At 37.6% G+C, this 25,767-nt stretch overlaps 3 protein-coding genes across 4 annotated transcripts in view; 2 read left to right on the plus strand and 1 right to left on the minus strand.

Moving 5' to 3' along the window:
- Positions 1-532: 532 nt before the first annotated feature.
- LOC124640057 (intraflagellar transport protein 46 homolog) lies at positions 533-8,708 on the plus strand. The gene is made up of 7 exons (XM_047177657.1): positions 533-1,188; positions 2,353-2,482; positions 3,936-4,107; positions 6,538-6,704; positions 7,124-7,227; positions 8,128-8,240; positions 8,403-8,708. Exons 1-7 carry the CDS (start codon positions 910-912, stop codon positions 8,671-8,673), a joined length of 1,236 nt encoding a protein of 411 aa, XP_047033613.1. The 5' UTR covers positions 533-909; the 3' UTR covers positions 8,674-8,708.
- Positions 8,709-9,019: 311 nt separating this feature from the next.
- Positions 9,020-13,664, plus strand: LOC124640078. Of its 2 annotated transcripts, none has more exons than XM_047177693.1 (2): positions 9,020-9,070; positions 11,902-13,664. In XM_047177693.1, exon 2 carries the CDS (start codon positions 12,662-12,664, stop codon positions 13,400-13,402), a length of 741 nt encoding a protein of 246 aa, XP_047033649.1. In that variant the 5' UTR covers positions 9,020-9,070; positions 11,902-12,661; the 3' UTR covers positions 13,403-13,664. The 2 variants fall into 2 exon arrangements, with proteins under 2 accessions (XP_047033649.1, XP_047033648.1); XM_047177692.1 differs by lacking the exon at positions 9,020-9,070 and adding an exon at positions 11,535-11,738.
- Positions 13,665-13,880: 216 nt separating this feature from the next.
- Positions 13,881-25,767, minus strand: part of LOC124640076 (cell growth regulator with RING finger domain protein 1-like) — a 43,825-nt gene continuing 31,938 nt past the window's right edge. Inside the window, exons 4-9 of the mRNA XM_047177691.1 lie at positions 21,003-21,147; positions 20,251-20,358; positions 17,793-17,940; positions 16,185-16,331; positions 15,115-15,571; positions 13,881-14,924 (exon numbers count right to left, since the gene is read on the minus strand). Coding sequence (XP_047033647.1) covers positions 16,189-16,331; positions 17,793-17,940; positions 20,251-20,358; positions 21,003-21,147 — 544 coding nt within the window. The 3' untranslated portion in view covers positions 13,881-14,924; positions 15,115-15,571; positions 16,185-16,188. The remainder of the gene's footprint in view (positions 14,925-15,114; positions 15,572-16,184; positions 16,332-17,792; positions 17,941-20,250; positions 20,359-21,002; positions 21,148-25,767) is intronic.

Below are 25,767 nucleotides of genomic sequence, written 5' to 3' on the forward strand. Positions count from 1 at the left end.
TTTTATAGAATAAGCCCACTGGTAGACTTTTTCTTTGCGTGCACATGACATCTATAAAGTTTGGAGCACGACAGTTCACTAGCTGTGCACCATTATTTGGTCTACGGCGTGCTCCGAACACATCTATTTTAAACGAATACTTTATGAGACTTTTTGTAGACAGCGCATTTTATATTCCAATAGTTTATTTATGAACAATGCCAACGGAATTCTTATTGAAATGGGCTTGTAATAATTTAGATAATTTGAATTTGTAAGTAATTGGAGTCGTTCCATCGCATCGTTGTCTCCAAGTCTCTACTATTTCTTTTGATACGTTAGTTACTTTAATTCGTTTGTTTATTGATTAATTGATGATGAAAATGACAATTTTCCCTAATAAATTTTCCCTAAATGTGCCTAAATTACACTACAAACTATAACTTGATTGCATGACCAAGGGTAGCTTCTTGAATATTTGCTTCGAAAAAGAGAACTGTTAATTAAGTTTTAACGACGCGTTAGATATTCCTTCAATGAAAAGTTTCCTGCGGTTAAAATTAATTTGCTCGTTAAACTCCTACATTCTCAGTCGTGCTTCTACATCTACCTTTATAAGGCTAGGTCATTAATCATGCTCGTATGTATCATCATACTATGTTTCTTTGGGACTGATCAGAGGAATAAAATTACAATTAAATCGCACGCAAGAGTAGTGTTGGGCCAACCTAGCAAAATATATTTCGTGATTTATTCCTTGTCAGTCTGCGGTCCCGTGCATACGTTCACAAATGTGTGAAATATGTGCTTTATGCCGAGCTCATCAGTGCCAGGCCGTGCCATGACTATAATTTAACAAAAAAATACCATCTATGAAACTCCCGCCTTTCCTCGTTGGGATTCCAAGCAAGGAGGTTCTGTCACGTTGCTATGGCAACGTGCGACAAACACTGTCAAACATTTTCATTGAGTAGCGATCAAAACGGGTCGGCTAACGATTATGCGTGTGTGATGTATGACGAGACGGTGAACGTGGTCAACGCAAGAGAGATCGACAGCCCGTCGAGTGAAGAGGAAGTTGTTAAAGCGACGATGTCCAAGTTTAACCCCCCGGTGAGGCATACGGCGAGGCATGACTTCGACTCAGACAGCGAAACCGAGTCTGATGTCGACGACAAGTTTTTGGGCCATCTCTCCGGAGAAGATCAGGTTGGTATTTTGAAGTTCCCTTTAATTTAAAACATCATTAGTGTTAGCGCACACATATCATTATGTTTAAGGCTCGATAAGTAGTTTCAAATCTAAAAAAATCTTCGCTTTTTTCTATCTTCTAGGTTACCTGCATTGATACGTTGGGCATAGGTATAACCAAAAGATAGTAAATTGGTCAAAACTAAATTAACCAAAATGTATCGTAATACTTGTCACGTATTCTCTAATTAAACGAAACCATCGAGTGGCCATAAATCCTGATTAAAATACAGCAAGCTATTATACATTACACGCTCCAATTACTGTTCATAGGCAGTTTCACTCCTATGGAGCTATTTTTGCAGTAGACAACAGTAGACAAACATCAATTGCATTTATTTGCGTTACGGCATGCAAGGAATTTAGATAAACGAGTGCTAGACCGGCGGCCATGTTGTGAAGATTTTATTTCCCGCCATAGCTTGCAGGGCGCCATACTTCAGAGGGCGTTGTTTACCCCCGCTGTAAACATAGACAATTTTGGAATGGGTTCAATGATCAAACGTACGGTTGTTCCGGGTATGGTTGTAAAAGACTGAAAATAAAAATATTATGCCGTTAAACGTGTGCTTTCTCATGCACGTGGATATTTTAAGAAAAGCATAGTTCCTGCTGTGCGCGTAGAATTTATTAGCCGACACATTATACTAATAAGCGATAGTAATGTACGATCGTGCGTGTGCTCACGATCATGTTCATTATTTATTCATGGTATGAAAATGTGTTGATTTAACGATAGCTTCGCCATAAATGTTCGTCGTTATAGGATAGAAAACTAGGTCTTGGATGAGTGGCCAGTACAACATCATTTAGTAAATCGAATCTATAAATGGGGTTGAGAAATCAATAAATACTTAGGTAGGCCCTACATAATTTTTATTACATTACCCTCTTAAAGTTTACATGTTTTATTTATTTATGATTTAATCCTGAGTCATCATCATTATCTTCATCATTTCAGCTACAGAACGCCCACTGTTGAACCTATATATCTCCCTATATGTCTCCCTGTTAATTTCCAAAAGGACAGATTTTATGCTATATGATTTTGCGGGCTGCATCCAGCGTCTAATTTTAACCTTTACATTTTATTCAGTCTCTACCCTTTAATTTCTGCCGCAGTCTCCAGATGGGAAGTCCCAACCTTCGGATAAGTCCGTGGAAATCCCGAAGGCGAGCCGAGTGGATCTGACCAAGGAGTCGAGCGGCAGAGCCAGACCTGTCGTGAAACGTGAAGACACATCCAACTCAGGTCTGTTTAATTTGAATTTTTATAAATACGTTTTTACCCTAGACTTTTACTCCAAGTTGGTGCAGTATGTCCTTCGCAAGAGAGTATTTTCAGCCCCTTTTGCATGACTTCACACATGTGTCCAAGAAAATTTCTAATCTGTCTAAAGGGTGTTATTGACGATGTTATTGAGTGTTGATTTTTTTATATTTTCTATATCTCATATTCGACTTGTAGTACATCTTGTTGTCGTCCATAACTGGTAGGTTTGGCATAGGGCTCTATGCCAATCATCAGAACTTCTAAATATTCTCCAATCTAATCACTGGTTCGAAATCTTATAGAACTTCTGGAACACTTTAACTTATCCTACCTAACTTTGCTCAGCTAAATTCAGTTTAATGTTTCTTCTTAGAAACTGTATAATTTCCTTATACCTAATTCTCTCAAGAAGCCCTTTTCCATGAAGCTAATGCATTTCCGTAATAATGGAATAACGGAATTTTCTCAAACAATAGCATACTGCTCTCCGATGCTATTTTCGTCCCTTGCAAACCATTTGTGTTTACACAAGGCGATACCGTGCACTTATTTACAGATGCTATCTGAAAAATGTTGGAAACGTAACCTCCTTTGTTGTAGTCGGTTAAATAATATGTAAAAAGACACGAAAGATAGAATCACTTGCTTTTTGCGTGGCTTATAACTGTTGTACCGTTAATTCAAGCCTACAAAAATTGATCTCTTATTGAAAGAAATTTCTATAGTTTAGCCTGTTCAACAGATTTCAGCTTCAATAAAATTGGTGTAAATATCTTCTTACTTTAAATATTGTTTAATTAAAAGATGGCAACCTATGTAACGACAATGCGGTTTGTGGTCGCGTAACAAGCAGTAAGTGAGACGAATCCAACAATACGAGTGTACGCTCTAGTTAACTAAATCTGGCAGGCCCTTGACTTACGCTGTGTTAAATTAACTGAATGTGCGTGTTTGTGGAAGGTTAAATGTTAGTACGTATGTAGGTTCTTAATATTGCCAGAGAACTTGTTAGAATTGTTTCCCGCGGTATCATCGTCCGTCAGGGACCAATCTTTGAAATGGGCCACCATTGACGAACACTTTTTTTCAAAGATTCTTGGAGATCCTTATCTACTCGTTCTTAGTGGAGAAGGCCTTTAAAACATTTTCGCTCAAGAACCTGAATGAATACACCCAAATCCTTTGTCCTTTATAAAACCTTCTCGCGACCTAGGGGCCTTCTTCCCGTATCGTATCTCTATACTTTACATAAATGTATTAAGTATGTCCAAGGGGACAGTAGAAGCTTCTCTCCTTTTTCAAGACCAGTGAAAGAATTTTTCAAATCGCTTATTTAGTTTCGGAGCTAAAACAATCCTTTACATACCTTACACAAGTTAGCAATCTTACTAGGTACATTTCACTATCCACTACTGCTTACCATTAATTTCAGACACAGACACGGGTGATATAGAACCCGAACGAGTGGTAGACCCGGCCCTGGGCAGCGGTCGCAAGCGTGGCGGAGGCGTGGTCATACCAGCTGAAGGCGCTTACGACCCCAAGAACTTTCTAGACTTGAAGGTGCCTCCAGATATGGAGAATATATTTCAGTATATTATGAAGTAAGTGGATAGGATCACGTATTTTTTTTTTTTTAAGTTTAGGAATAAGAATATTAATTTGCGTGAAATAGGGTTTGACAAAGGCGCAATGTTATGCTATTGTTCTGCATGCTCCACTGCAACATCGACAAATGACTATAAGTTTATTGGTCATACATATCTGTGGTGAAGCCATTAAAGCTATGTTTAAATTGAAATTACCTACCCCTATTTCAGTTTCCATCGTATAAAAAAATCTTAATTGTCTAGGTAAACTTTAATTGAAATTAATTTTGGATGAGCAGTCTAAAAGTTCACTGAATAAGAACTGGCTTCTCTGAGCAAGTTATCTTACCTAGGAGCTCGGTACAGATGATGTGGTTGTTAAAAATTAAGTCCACATCCAGTTAGAATCTGACCCCAACCTACTTGAACTCGATATCTTCGAGCTAAAAACCTAATAATTTTAATCATAAGACCGTGAATCCCATCAGTCAGGTCGCCTGATCCTATTTCATAGACGTTCAGTGGGCGTTCTACCCACCATCCAACCTTGCACTTAGTTAGCCTATTAATTTTAAATGATAGGCAAGCTAATATCAACCCTATATTTTGAGCCTACAGTCCATTTTTCAACTACAGTGAAACATTATGATAACTAGCAAAGATCTCTCGTATCAATGAGGCCGAATGGCGAATCTAATTTTGTGCACGTAATAAATGAATGGACTTTCCAATGTACATGAAATATGATATAATTTGTATCGAGATATCGAGTTACTCGGAAGTTCAATTGTGGAGATTTGAGACCTTGGGAAAGATATCGATTTAAAAAAGTTCAATCGATTTGTTTTTTTTTTATTTCCTTGTAGCGGCATAGTTTTAAACATGTTTGCTATATCAAAATGTTAGTTCCTACATATCATGTTTGTATAATAGGTACTGATTTCTTTTAATAATTTTACCAAAAGCCACTGGTTTCCCCATTCTTAAAAACAATTTAATTGTGTGGTACCAGACCCATACAAAAAAATATTATATAAAAATTTCAGCCGCGTCCCGAGATAACTGCTTCCCGTAGCCGGTTAGTGACAAAAACCATGTCCTTCTACTGGCTCTAAACTACCTCCCTGCCAATTTTCAGCTAAATCGGTTCAGCCGTTCTTGAGTTATAAGTGGAGTAACTAACACGACTTTCTTTTATATATATTGATATAATTTTCTTCGGTTACCTAATTCTTTCTACACAAATATTCATACGAGTATAATAACCACTGTTTGCTGAAGATTACGAAGCGTAACAAACGTATGCCATCTGGTAGCGAGATCTTCAATCATTCTCGCTAGAGCGGGAAATTGTTCATAACTCATTAATTGCGACCCTTTGAATATAATATGCAGTTAGTGAAAATTTTATAGCATTCCATAACGCGCTTGTTCGAAAAGTTGTTGTCGTAAATCCTACTAATGTTATAAATGCTAATGTTTATGCGTAAGGATATATATGAGTATGTCTTACATGCAAAATTACTGTATGGGTTTTCATAAAATTTGACAGCAGTCATTTGGCAGTATAACTTTATCCATATCTGGAATGATTTTCCCACGGGAAGGGGCTGTTATAACAATACTAAACAAAGAAACTACTAGTCTACCTATGTATGCAGTTATAATTTTATGATAATTAACTAGTGTGTTTACATGCTACATTTTGCAAAAACTGTTTCACAAAAAGTGCAGTAGGTTACACAAACGGGTTTTCGGTACGCTTATTCGTTCCAAAATTGCAATAACAAAGATGAACTTGCAAATTAAAACATTATTCGCACTAGCATGTTCATATGTCTGATTAAAAATAGACAAGTAAATGTATAAAAGTGTTTCCCAGACGGTCTGTGAGATAATTTCATCAACATACCTCTACAATTAGGCAGATATCATCGCGCCATTGTTTCGTTATCGTAATCCAGTGAGCTTTCAAATTGTAGCCTATTATACTATCTATGCCATTTGTCGTATGTATGGGTGAACTTTCCGCTTTTGGATTTTTTAATAATCATTTATTATGGATTATAACGTTGAAATGTTCCTCTAATTGCCTTTGGATCTAGAATCCATAATGTTATCGTCTTCAACGTTTTTTAAGCCTGAAGACATGCAAGTTAGTTTTAAATCGTGCTTATGTAACATCTTTCGACTTTACATGCGATATCAATGGCATTCCAAGGACGCATTTTATGTATCCGCTGCTTCCGATTTCACTTTTAATCTCGTAATTCACGTCCTACTTACTTTGGACGTTTCATCTGTCTTATTATGCCGGAGAGGGTATATTGTCATATATATTTTTTTAATGTTTGAAAATAACGACCCTTATCTCTGTAGCTATGTGGTGAGGGGTTAAAAAGCTTATAGATTTTCCCACATTAACAAGAACATTATAAACTCCAGGTACACTCCTCAAAAGATCGACATAGACCTGAAGTTGCAGCCGTTCGTGCCGGAGTTCGTGCCGGCTGTAGGCGACATCGATGCCTTCATCAAGGTGACCACTCCGGCCTGTAATGTACGGGCTGCTACACTTGCTGATAATGTGTTGGAGCATATTGATAACTTGGGTAAGTGTAAGCTTTTAGCCAGTATTTATCACTCAAAAAACAGACTGATCGAAGCTTATGGAAAGTTATATCCTCAATTTTTTCTTGTAAATAGTAAATCATTTGATTAAAAATCAAAATATTTAATACTAGTTTTTTCACAGCGGTTTGACGTTCCTCGTGTATTATTCTGACTTTCTGCAAAGTTTCATCAACAAGAATATCAGAGTGGTATAGCCACCACGGCCAACTACGCCCTTTTTTCCCTCTTTTCATGATAGAAAAAATATAATTTCAACAAATTCTTCCGTAACATTAATCATACAATACGATAAGGGAGGAATATCTAGGAATATTGGCAATGTTCTTCAAATACAAATTAAAGTAATCTATATGTTTGTTCATGCCGTGATCCTCAACCTGCGCCATGCTGGTTTCAGGTCTAACGGTTCTGGACGAGCCGGCGGCGGAGCAGAGCGACTCGGCTCTACTGCATCTGCAGCTGCGAGCCATCTCCAAGACTAGCAGCGCCAAGTCCACTGTGGTATGTAAAGCTTGTATTGTATATGCCGTTAGTAAAATTTCTTTACCCTTATAGTGCTGTGATGTTTATAGACCCTACAGTATGCTATCTTTAGTGTGGTTTGGTTTGCATAAGTTGCAAGTTGCAATTTTGTTCCTCGTTGTTTCACCTGCTTTTCGCGGGAATTTCTTGCCGGATAAAATATAGCCCATAGATGTCACAAAATATTTTACTGTTGTTTATAACAGTAAAATATTTTTTTAATGGGTTCATTAGGTTCGGACCCTTTAAGGTACAACATTTTTCTTTTATGAAATGGGCTACCTTACAAGTACTGAAATTGGTTATAAAGTTCTTCTATTTGACTGAGATACTGAGTTTTTATAATGTTACCTAATACATACATAATGTATCACTGATTTATCAAAAAGAAAGTGATTATCGCACGGTTACAGAATTAGCGAAAGAGCATCTGTCTAGCTTACATGCAAATGAACTGGAATTACTGCTTTATAGTGAGGATTATTAGTTATAAACATTATCAGCAAGGAAAATGTATTAACAATATATTCTAATTCAATATTATTTTCCTGTTCGGTGTTTATAATAAAACTAACTGGTAATAAACAGGTAATTATTATTCAGCATGTTTTATGTGACTTTCTCTAGTATATCCATATTTTGTTAATTAATTAGAATATATTAATTGTATATAATTAGAATATGGCTAGACAGAATTGAATACACATCCAGTCTTAACAGTCCTACTGATATTATAAAAACTGAATACTGTTTTTTTCCTGGTGCCCGGAATAGATCCCACGGGACGCGGGTGAAACCGTGGGCGGAATTTTCCAACTCATAGTAAATGATAACAAACCATAAAACAAGTAACTGACAAATATTATTCACTACTTCCAGTTGACGAAGAAGATAGAGAATGCGGAGAAGAACTCCAAAGCCATCGAGCGTTGGATCAAGGATGTCAGCGAATTGCATCTCTCTAAACCAGCTCCCACTGTGGCTTACACTAGGTAATACTGAACAACATAATATATAGAGATAATCATTCATTACACCTGCCAAGCCTTTTACGAACCTGTCGCATTAGGCACGTCCTGTGACCAAATACAAGAAATATCTTTACTTATTCTATATTCAAGCCTCCACTTAATTTCTTAATTAATCTCTTCCAGCAAAATGCCCGACATAGACAACCTAATGGAAGAATGGCCAGAATCTATGGAGGAAACTCTAAACGAGGTCGGTTTCCCACCCGGAACCATAGACTGCACCCTCTCTCAATACGTGGACTTAGTGTGTGGTCTGTTCGACGTGCCCATCGCTGGGGACACATTAAATGATAGGATACAAGCTTTACATTTGTTATTTAGTCTATATTCAGCTGTAAAAACTTCGCAGTTGTACGCGGAACGACAGAAGGAAAGAAGCGATAGTAATGCCTAGTTTTGTAAGAATAAATGTGTTGTTTGATTTGGAAATGTGTTTTAATTGTTTAAACTGTCCCCCATGTAAACTTGAAATTTTTCATAGAACCTGCTTGAGAACTTTGTTCTAATTTTAAATAAACAGAATATAATAGGTTTCTTCGTACACAGTAAACTTATAACTTATACCCACTATTAAATAGTGGGTATAAGTTTACTGTGTACGAAGAAACCTTTATTTCGGTAACAAGGCAAAGTTAAACAAGGTTTGAAGTCATTTTTCGAATTCCTTTTTAAAATAGCGCGCGAAAAAGCTCCTACGTTTTCACTCGCCATGACACTGTCATGGCATCGAGTCTAACGTCACAAATAGGTAAACAAACGTCAAAAGTGTCAACTCGCGACCAGAGAAGAAAGTAAGTTGCATATTTCGTACAGCCCCGGATCTTCAATTTTTTTTAGGCGGGGCAAAATCTGTAAAATGCCGCCCCGCCTACCTACTTCTGTTTATTTTCACCTTTATCATCCATATAATTTTAGCTATCAATATGTAGGCAGGCAGGGCCGTCTCTAGCTCATGTAGCGCCTAGGTGCAATCATCACCCAAGCGCCTGGGTGCAATCGTCACCCAAGCGCCACCTATGTATTGAAGTACTTAGAGTAGTTACAAGGAATATAAATAAGAACGTTGGAATGAAGTGCACTATTTGGTAGGTAAAGGACTTCAAAAAATTTGTCCAATTCATTGTAGGCTCAAACTGTTGGCGGTCTAAGTTATGAAAGTCGAGACAGAACGATGTAATTGTAAAAAGCAGCGCGAGCGAAGCGAGCGCGCAAATTTTTTAATTTGGGACACAAAAAGTTAATTAGTTTAAAAAAGCGCTGTAACAAGCAGCAAGCAAACTTTTTTGTTTTTGAGGACTCCATAAATATATATTTTTTACTACATTTGACCAGTGGCGGCGTAGCATCGGGTGGCACCCGGGGCGGACTACTTATCGAGCATCCCCCACCTCCCCAAAAAAAAACGACAGAATATAATCACGTAGTAAAAAAAAACCTACAGTGAGCCCCAGAAATGTTCGAGATGTAGGACACAAAAGATCCCAATTTAAAAAAAAAAAAAAAACGGTAAATGAATCCGCGAGCATAGCGAGTGCGAAATTTTTGAGTTTGTTAACACAAAAGTACCCAAACAAGTTTGAGAAAAAGCACTGTACAGTGAAGAAGCCGCGAGCGTAGCGAGCGCGAAATTTTTGAGTTTTGGAACACAAAAGTACTCAAACAAGTTTGAAAAAAAAAAAACCACCGGAAAGTGAGGCAGCTGCGCAAAATTGTTTGGATGTGGGATACCAAAGTCCTCCACCTCCGCTTACAAATAGCGCCTAAACAACTTAAAAATAACCACTGTAAAGTGAATTATTTTAATTGTTACTTTTGAGGACTGTAATTTAACTCTGAATTAAGCACAAATAAAAAGAAACCGTGACTGAAGCGAGCGTCAGTTGTTTTTGCTACTTCGGTGCTTTAAATTTTTGTTAGATTGAGTACTCAAAAAGCAAGGGCAGAACAAAATAGAAATTAAGAAAGAACCGCGAGCGAAGCGAGCGGATTTTTTTTTTCTAACTTTGAGGAATTAATTTAAGTAATCAGATAAAGCAAACAAATAAGAGAGGGGTGACAGTCGGACTGAGAGGGGTGACCGCGTCGATGTCTCGCGCATGCTCTGTCGTAGTTTTGTTTAAAATTTGAATATAAATAAAATGAAACAGTAAATGGTACTGAACCTAGGCTTCGCAGATAAGAATGTGACTTGTCCCTTCTGCCCGCGCCATCCTGGTCATGCAGATATGTGTCGACCAAGATGGCACCCCCCGAGATGTGGTACCCGGGGCGGACCGCCCCTTCCGCCCCCCGCTTACGCCGCTACTGCATTTGACTTATAAAAGTTAAGGCAGTGTGGACTTGACTTATGAAGTCATTGAGGCAATGCATGTATAATATTGCGAAATTTTTTGAGCCCGCGACACAAAAGTACCTGATAAAGGACATTGTAAAGCAACAAGTAGCTGCGAGCGTAGCGAGCGCGAATTTGTTTAAATTATTTGTTTGAAGACTCACAAATTAAACTGGGAATTATGTACAAATAAAAAGAAAACGTGATTAGAGACTGAATCAATGACCGACGACCGAGTCAATAAAAATAATAAACAATCAGAAAAACAGCCGCGTTGTCGTTTAGCCGCGAGCGTAGCGAGCAAGAATTTTTTCACTTAGTTGGAGGATGTTAAAAGTAAAAAATAATCAAAATGATCAATCAAACAAAGCGAATGCGACTTTTTTAGAAACTTTGCTTGTCAGTATCGAAATGTAATTTCATCGAAATTTCCTGGTGGTGGGGCGTCCCGTGGCGCCCATGAGACCGAGCAAGGCGCCCGGGTCATGCGCACACCCTGCACCATCGGTTAAGATGGCGCTGTAGGTACCTAACCATTACAGTAATCTGTGATGTAGGATTTAAAACAAAAATAAATATATGCGATAAGCGTTCCTGGCTCATAGATGATCGCAAATAATTTTTAATCAGTTTTAGTTTGCTAAAACTTCGCCTCGTGAATAATAAATGTTCGTGCAGTGGTGCAGGGTATCGCTCAAGTTGATATGGCCATGAAATTGCTGTACTTGTGCTATTATTTATTCCGTGGTCAAAGTTAAATAAATGATGAGTTATCCATCTATCTACTACTCTGAACCTACAACACGTTATCCATTGGTCTGTGAAGTGTGAATTTGGCAGCCGCCTGATTTTGCCGCCCCCTGAATTTGCCGCCCGGGGCACAGGCCCCGGCTTGCCCCCCCCTAGATCCGGGGCTGATTTCGTATGATACTTAATAATGAATTCCAAAGTTTATAAGTGGTGTGCTGTACCTCAGTGCAAAAACACATCAATATCAACACCCAAAAAAGTATTTGTACATGTCCCATACAAGAAAACGATAAGACAAATGGTTAAAACTCGCTCGGCGAAACCCTTACGATCTTGTCACGAATTCGCCGCTATATTTCTGTGAAGACCACTTTGATGTAAGTATATTATCATGTACTGATAGGATTTAAAAGTAAAATGTTTGTTAAGTGTACATTGTTTAAATACCAAGACTGTAGAATAACAATTTTATTGAGGTTTTGTCTGTTCTTTTTTGGTCTTGGTTATCATTCTTATTACATATCACACTCATTTTTTCAGTTGCCAAATGATATGATAAATTATATGGAATATCATGTGATGGGGTCCGTATCACAAGTTCGTATGAAACAGGGATGTATGCCCAAAACATTTACTTGCCAACCAGACTGGAAACCAGGAATATCGGACACAACAGAGCGACCTTATATAGCTAAGAAACGAAAGATTATGATACTTGAAGAATCAGAAAAGAAACTCGACGAAAAAAGTATAGTTATAGAGGAATCTAGTCTTGAAGAAAGTTTTAATAGTAAGCTATCGAGTCCAAATGCCAACATATTATGTAAAATAGCCAAAATAGAACATTCAGGTATTGATACTTCTTATACTCCCTCTGTTACTCATACAGAAACATCAATATCTGTTAAAATAGAGAGATTAAATGATCCGTTTGAAATGGAGCCTACACCTGACTGTAGCGAGATGGAAAAGGATGACAGCAATATAGAAGATTTAAATTGTTTAGAGTGCACTTTGAAGAAAATTAAAAACAGTCCTTGTTTCTATATTGGCATTCCCTCAAGTTGTTATAATTTAGTTAGTTTGATTCAAGAACAGACAAATATTCAGCTTAACCATATCTTACTATCGGCCAGTTTCTTCATCAAAAGTTAAAGTTAAAGTAATGTCTAAAGTAAAAGTAACGGTCAAATTCGTTTTTTCAAGGCTAAAGTGACAGCAAAACTAATAGAAAAATTGAATTTAACCGTTACTTTTACTTTAGACATTACTTTAGCCATAACTTTAACTTTAACTTTTGATGAAGAAACTGGCCGTTAGTCTAAAAAAGATTAGGTTAAATAATTCATTCCATGAACTAGCTGATGACTTTGGCATTGATAGAACTGATCTTAGCAAAATATTTTTGAAAAATGTTCCTATTATAGCCAGTGTAATGCGTCCTTTCATTGTAACATTAAATGAGGAAATTATTGAAAGAACATTACCTATTGCTTTTAGACATAGATTCAATAAGGTGACTTGTATAATAGACTGTTTGGAGATTGAAGTACAAAAACCCTCTAAGGTCCTAAATGAAGCTCTTACCTATTCTGAAAACAAGAAAGCCCACACAATTAAATACCTCATATCTTGTACACCTGATGGCTTGATAAATTATATTTCAAGTGGTTATGGAGGCCGAACAACAGATACAAGCATTGTTGAAACTTCAGACTTTTCAAAATGTTTGCTGCCCAATATGACGGTAATGGCAGATAGAGGGTTTAAGTATGTAGATGTTTATTTACAAAAAATGGGTGTGCTATTAGTACGGCCTGCAAGTGTTGAATCTGCAGCTAAGTTAAGTAAAGCTAAAACCAAGGAAAATAAACAAATAGATAGCTTACGAATTCATGTCGAGCGGGTGATAGGACGATTACGTGAATTCAACATGTTAAAACCACATGCCTGTCTTAACCCATGTTTAGTTGAAGTTCTTGATGATATAGTAACTATAGCTTGTGCTTTGATTAATATACAAGATTCACTTGATAAATAAAACACATAAAAATTCTGCATTTTTAGTTTTGACTGTTAACTAGTGACCGGTACTTAGACACGTTTCGTGTCGAAGTCGAGTGATGTCGAAAATCTCACTCAAAAATTCAATCCAAATGCGTACTCGTGTAGTCAACAACAACATTCTGAGTGAAGTGTATTTACCTATTCGTGACGTCATCCAGCGCCATGATTGGTGTTTTAGCCATTTAGATTGCAGTATTTTATGTTATTTATTAAAAATATTATAAAGTGAGACCAAATCAGTGTTTTAAATCCTTTTAATATGTAGTTTCCCCTAATATCATTAAATCTTCGATTATTATTTGATACTGTTGTCCTGCTTTTTGGTAAAAGTTACTAGGCAAAGTTTCTGTTAATTATTCCATTTACTATTTTTTTCCGTCACATTTTTGCAGGCTTGAAATTATATATCAATATTTATCGATGCGCTCAAGTATCAAAATCAAACACAAACATCATGTAAATTATATTTATTGTAACTCAAATGAGATCTACATTAGGGTATCTGGAAGACTACATAGGACTAAAATATTAAATCTACACTACACATGTACCATAGAAAAATATTTTAGATACTTATCATTTTTATTCACAATTTATGTTACATTTTCTAGTACATGTATGATAATCTAAGTTCCAGTGAATTCTGAATCTTCATAAATAAGTAATTATGATAGAAAAGCTAGTTTAACTAATAAAGACTCGATTAAGGAGGTCTGACTTCTCTATGCTCATAATTGATCCATAGTCTATGGTTACAGCTAGGCGCAGTTTTTAATTAAATCATTTAATAAACTTTTTAGGGCACAATTATGTTCATAAAAGCGAGCCTCCTCGATAGTTACATTTATTTCAACCCTTTGAAAGTCGACAGGCTTCCAATAATTGAAATAATTTTGACTATAAAATTGAACTTAACTGCTTAACAAATAAGGTATATTTTTCTCAATATATAACAGCCATCTTATATCGTACAAATTTTAAATAATTTATGTGCATATACATATATTTGTCTGTAATATTTATAATTTAGGCTAAAAGTCGACATCCAAAGGGTTACCGTCAACATAACAAATTATAAAGTAAATCCTAAAGTATATGTACATATTACAGCAAATTTACAAAGCATCTTTATCACAGTTTTCCATAATTCTCATCCACTCTTACATACAAACATACATACAAAGTCGCCTGAACATTGACTCGATGACTTGGGAGTTTTACCCATTAGCAAAGAATAGACTGTCAGGTCAGTCAATTCTTCTAATATCTTTAGAGCTTGCAGCCTCATAAGACATAAAATTTCGCCTCAAAACAGTTAGGTACTTGTAGTGCGAAACATATTTATCATTTGTTCTATAAGTTCTGTTATTCTCCTGTACTCTTCTTACCTTTTTTTTAATTTGACATTTCTTAAGTCTAGCCAAAACATATGACGATTTTTATCTCGCTTGTAATATACAATGATACAAAACATGGATTAGATATACAGCGACTAACGGCCAGTTTCTTCATCAAAAGTTAAAGTTAAAGTAATGTCTAAAGTAAAAGTAACGGTCAAATTCGTTTTTTCAAGGCTAAAGTGACAGCAAAACTAATAGAACAATTGAATTTAACCGTTACTTTTACTTTAGACATTACTTTAGCCATAACTTTAACTTTAACTTTTGATGAAGAAACTGGCCGTAAGTGACGATATAAGTTTACATAAAACAGAACGTATTTTCGGACATTAAACAATAAAATAAAGTGGTAACACCTAATTTAATCACCTTGATGAGTCAACATTTCCTGCAAAAAAAATGTAAAGTATGTATAACCCTATGTAGCTTCATTTCTCTTCATCTCATTTTGTAATTAACTGTCATTAAAAAAATGGCAGCATTTTTGACATTAATTTAAGTGTTACCACTTCATTAATTCACAATTTCCATATCACACATAAAAATTAACATTAAAATTAAATTAAAAGTTCACAATGTCACGTTCACTTTGAAAATATGTGTTTTTACGTATTTTCTTTAGTTTGTTTACTTTTATTTTTTGTCGTCAGTCGGTAGTTCTAATATCACACTGTCGTTTAGTGGCAAGTCTGATATTGTTACTGTTCTTGCACGTTCTAATGTCCTTCAGTCATTGTTGCAACCTGTGAAAGGAAATATACATTATTGTAAGAAAAAAAAAATGTCATATAGACAGGTCAGGAAAGTAAGGTTCTTATTGAGAGGGCTGTACATAGATTTAACTACCTAACAAGACTGTATGTCAAAGTTTGCTCAACTCTGCCTGACCGTCTCTGACGTGGAATTCTGATGAGGGCTGCTACATACAAGGTAACAGCCTGTGACGCTGGCTTTGCGTGGGGTGCAACACCACCCAGCCTTTTCTCAACAATGTTGGGGTCGGGTTCCAGTCTAACCGCATGCAGCTGAGTACGGTGCTATTACCATGCGGTACTCAGCTCAGTATATCTTAGACACCAATTACTGTGTTTCGGATAGCACGTTAAACTGTAGGTCCAGGCTGTCAGTGAACATCCTTGGCAGTCGTTACGGGTAGTCAACAAGTCAGTAAATCTGACACCAGTCTAACCAAGGGGTATTGGGTTGCCCAGGTAACTTGGTTGAGAAGGTCAGATAGGCAGTCGCTTCTTGTAAAGCACTGGTACTCGGCTACATCTGGTTAGACTGGAAGCCGACCCCAACATAGTTGAGAAAAGGCTCGGGAGATGATGATGATATAACATGGCAACACCTGACCTGGCTAGTGGTAGTGGAACAGGTTGAAGAGGCGCCGGTTGAAGAAGCGCTGCTGCTTCAGCTCGGACAGGTCGCGCTCGTCATCATTGCGGATGCAGAAGTAGCTGGTTATCACGCTGCGGCAGATCGGACACTTGTCTAGTTTCGCTGGAAATAGAGAAAAAATAAGTAACTTTTATGCTTCTTTAATATTATTCGTGTTGTTGAACCCCGTTTTTTGGGACAGAGCAGATGACAAACATCGTTCCCTGGTATTCTAATATCACAATGCATAAAAAAAAAACATCGCTTAACAGACCAAAACTCTTTAAGTTTGAAGTTCTTTAAACTTCCCATTGTGACGACGTCTATAGCTGTCCCTTCAACATTGATTTAAAGAAATATGAACACCTACCTGACCTCATATCTATTGACTTTGAAGGTCCGTCTATCATTGACATTCTAAATGCAAACTCCAAAAACCCAAAAAATGCAAAATTCGGTTTTATCCTCTTTGATCAAATCGAACAAAAATATAATCCTACATATTCCCTGATCCGAAATCACAAGATCCGTGATAAGGTCGGGCTCCTCAAGGCGCCACTAACATTGAGCCGCGTTTGTATTGAACGCTCCGAATAGATATTAGCAAGCCATCGGAATTGTAAGTGGTAGGGTTGTGCTGTAGTAGACGATGCAAGCTATGCTATAGTTATGGTATGATATTTTGTAGATTTTGTGATCTCAGGCATATGTTGTTCTGATGATTTAAGGCTGGCATTTAGCCTTTATACAATTTTGAGTCCCGATGTTACCGGGACCACCTCTGACCTCGGGCGAGCAGTTACTGAATTTGAATATTATGTACCCAATCCCTATTCAATAGACTACAGACAATAGGGCCTCTTGTCTGTAGTAGGTATCTATCTATGTATTGAAAAAGCCTAAATATTCTTGAAAATATACTGGTGTAGGTGATAACTAGACGCCAGATTTCTGAGCAATTAATTTTCGATTAAACACTAACATTTCGCTATACAAGTCCTATTAAAGTGACAATTAGATTTATTAACACTGTAACCTTAATTAACAACTGTCATAAAAATAAAACAATAAGCTATAAAATATATCTTTCCATAAGTAGGTGTGTGTCAAAGCTAATGCTTACTCACTAGAGCGTAAATCACTGTCCCGTGACTGGGGTCGACAATAACCTTTATACAAACAAATGACTGATTGACAATTACTCAGATATTTACATTTACTCGTCTGTTTATTATTCCCGACTTTTGTTACTGCGAGTGTGAAGAGGAAGTCGTGAAAATGGCACTAGAAAAGACGCCATCGGAATCCTGAGCCGTCGTATAAATAAAATAATATTTAAGTATACACATACTAACTACAATACCCATTAAAAAAATACCTACGACGCATCCTTATATGACAACGACTGTTGTGTATTTTTTTGGTGTTATTGTATCAGATGATTCCACTCGCTATGCGTGCAGCGTGAGGGAGTGTCAGACTCTTACTGACTAAAATTCAATGTTCCTTCTTAACCCATTTGTATACCCGGGCCGCGATAAGTGCTTCGAACAATACGCCACGTATAGTAATGTGTGTACTCACGCAAACAGTCGGCACAGAGACAAGCGTGCCGGCAGGGCAGCAGCGCTCGCGACAGCGGGTGTGCGGCGCACACGCAGCACAGCGCGTCGGCTGCATGTGCTGCGCCGTACTCCGCCGCGCCACCGCACTCGCCGCTCACGTATAGTTGCTAGAACAACAACAGACAATATTGTACTACATGATGCAAGTAGTACTTTACAAGGTAGGAAAGAAGGCCCTTAGCTTTTTGGCCAAAGAGCTCCGCCTTAATAAGACGGCTAGGCGTCGTGACCAGCGGTGTAAACCTGGCTACTTCTGGCATCCTCGAAATCAAAACGCAGTAGCTCGTGCCCACGTCTCGCCAAGTGAGTTAGGCCTTAGGTACCAAGCCTGTCTTGACTACTTGGATGCGTAACAAGCGACATTACCATGGAGTCCGAACGAGGAAGAGCGCTTCGGCAGACTTCCACATAATTAACATCCCATATGAGATTTGAAGCCTTTTACCAGCGGTGGCCTTTGGGGCTGCTGATGATGACAATTTTCTTTAAGCGTGTAATCGAGCGAAGCACATTTATGTCGCGAAAATTAAGATGCAGATTGATTGATATAAATGGAGCTGCGGGACTTTGTAAACTAAACTTTGCGTAAATTAATTAAATCATCAAAGGGGAAAAAAACAAGTTACGTAACACAGCAGTGCCTTATCTAAAGATCATCGACCCTGAAAGGGCGTAAAATTAAAAATACGAAACAAAGAAAAAGTTCACACCGACCAAGGCAAGGTAGTCATACAACCAACAAATAAACAAACAAATAATGTATTCTCAGTAAACAATAATATTTGCATATAAGACTTGTCGCTTTATGTTTCACAACACGTACTCCAACACGTTTGAGTATTAATCGCAGTATCAATATGTGAGGGTTTTGTAAATAAACTTATTCGCACTACACGTGTTAATTAATTGTTTTATTGATGTCAAATCAATGACGGAAAGTTTATTAACCGATTAAGGAAGAGTCCAAAAGTTTATGTTGGTTAAGGGCCTGTACACAACGCGTTTTTGACGTTTTACGCACCGTCGACGCACGTTATAAGCGATCAGTGTAGCCTTGTAGATAGGCCTTTTTTTAAGGACCTTAAAAGTCATCAAATGACACCTCCCGCTGTGGGTTAGCAGCGGTAAGGGAGTATCAGACTTTGGGTCATGGCACAGTATAGCGGCACCGCAACAGCACGGCTCCACACTAGCATTTAAGTTGTCATTCAATTTAGAGCATTAAATCGTGTATATTATAATATATTTCGTAATGTCAATATGAAAAAGCTAACGGCGAGCAGTCAGCGCGCTGCAAGCGAGCGGACTTCATGGGTACAGCGCGCCGACGGCGTGCTAATTACGCGCCGACTCCGAGCCGGCAGCGAAACGTCATTACGTCGTGTTCAATCATAACATCAATCATAATCGTCTTAAAATTATATTAAGTTTGCGGTGACAGCAAGCTTACACCTAGCGGCCGGCGCGCGGCCGGCGCGCGGACGTCGAGCTGGCACCTTGCGGACAACGCGTAGTTAGCGCGCTGGCAGCTAGCCGTAGTCTTAATTCGAGGCGACGCCGTGCTGCAGCCGTGCTGTTGCGGTGCTGCTATAATGTGCCATAACCGTTTTACTGACTAAAAACCGTCGTGTTCCGTCGTAGGTCTTTATGTGCCGCGGTAACACTTTCGAACAATCCCGCAGCCCCGGCAGGCCGCCATGTACATAGGCCTTAACACCCAATATTGATACCTATATTTATTTCACAGGTCTGGCCTAGAATTTTCCACATCGCCCAGTAATCAGCTAAGACACATCTATCTTATTCATGCAGCCTTTTGCTGATCTTGCTCGCCAGTCATAAATCCACACGGGAAAAACCAATGAGACTTTGTCTTATACTTAAGTTCCCAGTGTCAAAAGTTTAGGCTGTTTGGTGATTACTGGTTTTACCAATGGGGAAAGACTGTCCTTCAGTTGAACTAGGCTGTTGCCGATTGCAGGCCCAAGTTCACCGATAACATGAACGTCAATTAAAAAGAAACTTAAAGTTAAGTTGTTTATTGTTGCCGGTTGATTTAAGCTGTGCCCTATAAGGTCCATATTGTTTCTAAACTATAAAATGTACGACCAGTATAACATAAGGAATGCTAATAAAGAACTGAGTATTGAGTTAAGAAAATGGACGTTCAGTGTGAAAGTGTTACTGATTTTACCAATGGGGTAATCCCCTCCTTCACTTAAATGTTGCGGTTTTACTCAGTTTCCCCTTAGTTTTTTGCTCTTACGGTTAAGGTTGTCTGGATAAGATCGAAGAAGACCAGAACGCTGTTAGCTACAAGACCGCCCATTATGTCACCTATTTTAATTGTTCTAAGATCAAAATTGAAAAAGTTGGTGTACCTAATAAAATGTATCTACATACTGTATTTATCTTACCTTCAAACAGGATAGATGTCCATTTGCCTGCTTCAAGTACTGCGCAATGACACCACTGGGCAGTGGACACTGGTCATCTCTTATGTGCACCACACTTATAAGCGCCACCTGGACAAAACATTAGTTTAAGACTACCCGACTTTTTGCAGGACCGATAAATCGGACCGATTTAATGTAGGACAAGGATTTTCTCACCGACTTTTTAGTTTAAGTGTCCTTTGCACTATTGCTATACTTGTGTGTCCTATTTTTTTCCTACAAAAAATCGGACACCGATTTTCGAAGATTTACTTTAACTAAAATGTACGAGGAAAATTAACAGTTTTACCGATTGATACTGTTGCTACATCTATTATCTGCTTTTATCAATATCATGAACAGGAAGGAAAAAGAGCGAGAAAATTGACGGTTATTGCCACGTACCTATCGTACTTGTTTGTACAGAGTATTTCATTTAACTAAATTATAACCTTTACTGCATTTTAGTTTTTATATTATTATGTTTATCTCGTAAAGAGATGGCTGAGGTAAAGAGATGAAAGATGATGTATCCCTCTCAAATCTGGAAAACCAGCAGACGTACTCATCTAAAATCGCCAAAACAATTAAATCTTTCCACTAAGCTCTTGGTTAGGAAACAACCCTTCTCGAATAAATTTTTTAAGGGACCTTCTTCATAAATTAAGGGTTAAAATCACCACACACCCTATTCAATTCCTATCCCATCTTCACCAACAGATTTCATTACCCACCGTATCATCAGGTCTCAGCTCCCCCGTATCCCGTAGATCTCGGGCCAGGATCACGACGAGAGGGTAGCAGGACCGAGGAGGCGGCCCCAGGTGAAGAGGCTCCTCAGTCGATAGCTTGAGCGCCTTCTCGTCGTGTGGGCTGCTTCTGAAATCAAGATTATAAAGGTTACTTATTTGGTTATTTAAAAAAGAGAGAAGCTCGTGGGTAAGTCATAGCCGCATGGAAAGATTCATCATTGGGGTATTGATTATTGGGTAAGAAACATTATCAGCAGTCAGTCAGAGATTGGGTATGGTATTAGCATATTTTTATGACTAGTTCCACAGTGTTTTGGAGGGTACGTAAGTAAATAGGTGGGTCCCGATTGTCATTTGAACATCTTTGGCAATATATTTGCAGTTTAGTTTTTGTACACATAAAGTTGGTATTTAAAGATGAGGTCTTACGAAACTTTGGTCTCATATAAGAATTTCTCAATATATTCTGTGCAAGTTTTATAAAAGCTAGTATTTAAAATAATACGAGAATACAATTGTCATTGGATGGTACTTAGCCTTCAGATGCAGGATACTAAGTAGACATTAACGATAAATAATATTATACCAACTCAAGTCATACAAAGTCGCTTATGGTAATTTACATAATCTTCGATTAGATATTACCTCGAAGTTCGTCAAATAGTCGTAACAATAAGAAAATAATAGCATGTTTTGGTTTTGCAAATGCTGAGCTCATGGCCGTGTCACCAACATTCAAATATTAATACGACAAAAATATGTTTTTTACTAAATAAAATTAATGACTTCTCAAGTATGAGTACGAAATAACATGGAGTTTGTGATGTCAAAGGCCAGCTTAATTATCATAACAACGCATAAGCCTCTACAATGTATTGTCGACAAAAAATGTTAAGTAAGAAACGATTATTATTGTAGTACATATGCAGTATTGATTGTTATTGCCTGTGATTGCGTTTTAATAATAGGGAGTAGAGGTCACAGGTGTTTTATGATACCATCATAAGTTGAATTAGACTTTGTGAGGATTTAAGAAGAGGACGAATAATAAAACTAATACGGTTTACAACTAGATAAAGATGTATGGAAGAAATGAAGAAATGATGAGTCGACTCCAAACTTAATGATGGAACGCTTTACGACCAGGTATGATTCCAATAGCAGCTATTTGTAGATTTAAATATTCCCATTTAGAATAATACTGGTCGGAAAATGATTCTTTATCCCCAAGAAAACCCTCACTGCTTGAATCGATAATATTCAGCTTTAAAACCATAAATAACATCCAAAAGAAATAAGGAAACTACACAAAGTTGAGAATCGCTTCGAAATCACACAGGAAGTTTATAAGCGATTTCATGGAACCGCAACAAGGATAAGAAAGTCGTTAGGTATAGCTCCTAAAGAGCAAGATCCCAGGATCCCAGGGTCTTCCAGGTTAAAAGTTTTATCCTTTAATACACGAAACTTCGAAGTGATATTATTCTTTTGGACAGTGAGTCACGTGTAGCAATCGATCAAAATAATGAAACTGGAATTATTCAGATAACTATCTACACTTCTACAGGTGCGTGTCCAAAAACATAAGCCATTATGAAAATATTGGGATTAATTTACTGACAAAGAACTTATCAAGATATGAAAGATATACATATCGAGTGGACTCAGAGGGGTTTGTTAAAATATTTTATTAAAGAGACATTTACTGATTGGATGCGCAATAGGCTATATTGCAGGTGCAAAGACTACGTAGCAAGCAATACATAGAATTCCATCTTCTAGAGTTAACTTTGAAGTTCAAGTTATGACGGAAATCCTATATAATATTTTCTATGCTTAAAAGGAACTGCTTTCTTTGCGCACTGCGATTTGATCAATATTCTTCAACGAAGCGAAAATTGGCAACAAGATCGAACCTGAATTACATCAATTAGAAGACCTTTTTTATATACTTCCCTTACCAATTAATTCCTTTTTCGATTAAACGGTCTGCCGGCAAAAGGAGTTACCTACTATGGGAACAAAACAGGTGATAGACTGAACAAATCGCTCAATCAATCCGGTTCATTTGTATTGTCTATTAATTGAGGTCACCTCAGTGATTCTATTCACAGTGGAAAAGTTCTAGTTTTATAAATTGGTATTTTTTGCTCTGCTGACGTTCTTCAACTTTTTATCGAAGAGGTAAAAATCTTGGAAGTAGGTATCAGTCAAGGTGAAAAAATATTGATATTATGATTGAATTGATGTCTGTAATTATCCTTCTGATCGACCCACTGCTGGGCACAGCCTCGCTTACTGGGCTCCCAAGACTTCACTGACACCCTGGACTTCACAAATATGACAAAGCATTGCACTTTTGGAAACGTCATGCCTTCCCTTTGAACACTCAGGGGTGTTCTGAATTCTTGAAACTAAACTGAAAATGGGAAGACATTGTTTGGGGAATTGCTGTCATTTACAATAAGTAATCTATAATCTCTGAGACATCAAACTCTGTCATCAGTTTAATATATTCAAGTTAAGCAGTAAGTCATGGCCGCCAGTACAATGACAGATTGACATTCACTCGGACAACGTTACCTGCATAATAAATGTTAATTCTTGTAGTTACATCTGCTTGGAATAAAGTCTCTGGAAACAGATTATTGGATCCGTATCAGAATAACAATTTGCAGATGATGTCGGACAAGATTTTTTTCTGCTTAGAAAAGAATTTTGTCCGCTCTAAAAGATTTCCATCACTATCAGGAACAAATGGCGAACCCAGATATTGGCACCATTGTGCATTGCATTGCTTCAATTCTTTACCAAAGCCATATGACGAATCTGAACAGACTGGCTTGTTTGGCACAACCTACCTCCGACGTGATGATGGCAAGATGATGTAGAAAGAACTTACACTTCATTCAAGAAGAATTATGCCGTGAAGAGCTGTGATAAGCTTTTCTTAAGATAGCTGATGAAGGGCTTGATGACTTGATCATCAATGTTCATGGTCTATCCTTATAAGCTGTGTATCATGTTGTGCGAGGTCATGGCTGCCGGTACAATGACAATAAACACGTATACGATTAGCATAGCGTACGTGACGAGACATGTCTAATTTTCCTATAGACCCAAAGCCATTGTGGTTCGTGATCACCGATCACTTCTTTACTGCAAAATTGGGTAGCAATAAAGGGTCGTTTTTTGGGATAACTGTAGTAAAACTGCAAAAATTTGAACAATTATAAATACCTACTTATGGATTTACATATAATTACTTAAAACTGATTTGGTTAACAGGATTATTTGATCTGATTTCAAAAGGCACGTTAAACTGTAGGTCCCGGCTGTCATAGAACATCCTTGGCAGTCGTTACGGGTAGTCAGAAGCCAGTAAGTCTGACACCAGTCTAACCAAGGGGTATTGGGTTGCCCGGGTAACTGGGTTGAGGAGGTCAGGCAGGGCAGTCGCTCCTTGTAAAGCACTAGTACTCAGCTACATCCGGTTAGACTGGAAGCCGACCCCAACATAGTTTGGGAAAAAGGCTCGGAGGATGATTTCAAAAGATATTAAAAATACTATCACACACAAGCAATCGCATTAAGTATTGCCAAAGTGACCTGCCTGACGCGACCCTACCTATTGGTCACTCTAAAGAAATACACTGACTCCAAAAATAGAACAATTTCTAACCTTCGATTTCAAACAGATCACAGGTGTATTATGACGAAAGGTTACGGTATTCCCTAACCTTTAGTGCTGACCTTTGATTGATAGGTAGTGGCGAAAGGGTTGAATAACGTCTGGGAATATTCCGATCCCCGTGCCCTTTTGAAAGTTAGCATTAAATAACTGAGGGTAGTGACGTCATCGTACTCGTATTACTTGGGCTAAGTTTAGCGATGTTTGATGTGAACGAGGAATTCTAAGCGAATAGTGCAGTGAATTGTCTGAGGCGTGGTAAATATGTAGGTAGCGTAATTTTCGTTGGTATGTATATGGGATATATTCGTTTAGTCGGTATACATATTTTTTTATATAGCGCTCCTTCATTGCATGTAATACATTCTTACTTCATTGCATAAAAGAAGATATTCAAAAGAGTTTGCTTAGCAGAAGTACCTACCTACAAAATCAAATCTGAATATTCTGATAAACGAATGCCTCTTCTGTATATTTTATCAAGCAATGCCACAACTACACGGGCAAATCAAACAAACTCAGAACTTTAACCTATCCCTATTACACAAAAGGTATGAAGATATAAAACAATAGACCGTAAGGTCACAAGGTGGGAATGTTGACACAGTGAGCGTTGCAACACTAGTTGAAACAAAAGACGGTGATGATAAACTATGTACATCTGCAGTCATAAACATTTGATGCTATCGGAGACTATCGGAGATTAATTTCTTATGCATAAGCTTTGAAGACACACTGTTATCCTACTATTATTATTACAATGCATGCAGGTTTTGAGCATGACCCATACATGTGGACATAGGGAAAAGGGTACAACCAAAGAAATGATTAAGGGATTGTGTAAAAGTCGATATGACTAGAAATAATGTAAATCGTGAAAAGGAAATATGAAATATGCTGCACCAACCCCAAACAAATTGGGATAAAGGCAGGAGTATGATGATTATAGATAAAAAGATTTATACACGTCTATTTGGAAATCAATGGCCTATGTTCAGCAATAATAGATACTGATTCTGCAGCAAATTCTATACATATTCTTATTAAGACCGATTC

Source organism: Helicoverpa zea, chromosome 20, assembly GCF_022581195.2.
Source record: "Helicoverpa zea isolate HzStark_Cry1AcR chromosome 20, ilHelZeax1.1, whole genome shotgun sequence".
Taxonomy (NCBI): Eukaryota; Metazoa; Arthropoda; class Insecta; order Lepidoptera; family Noctuidae; genus Helicoverpa; species Helicoverpa zea.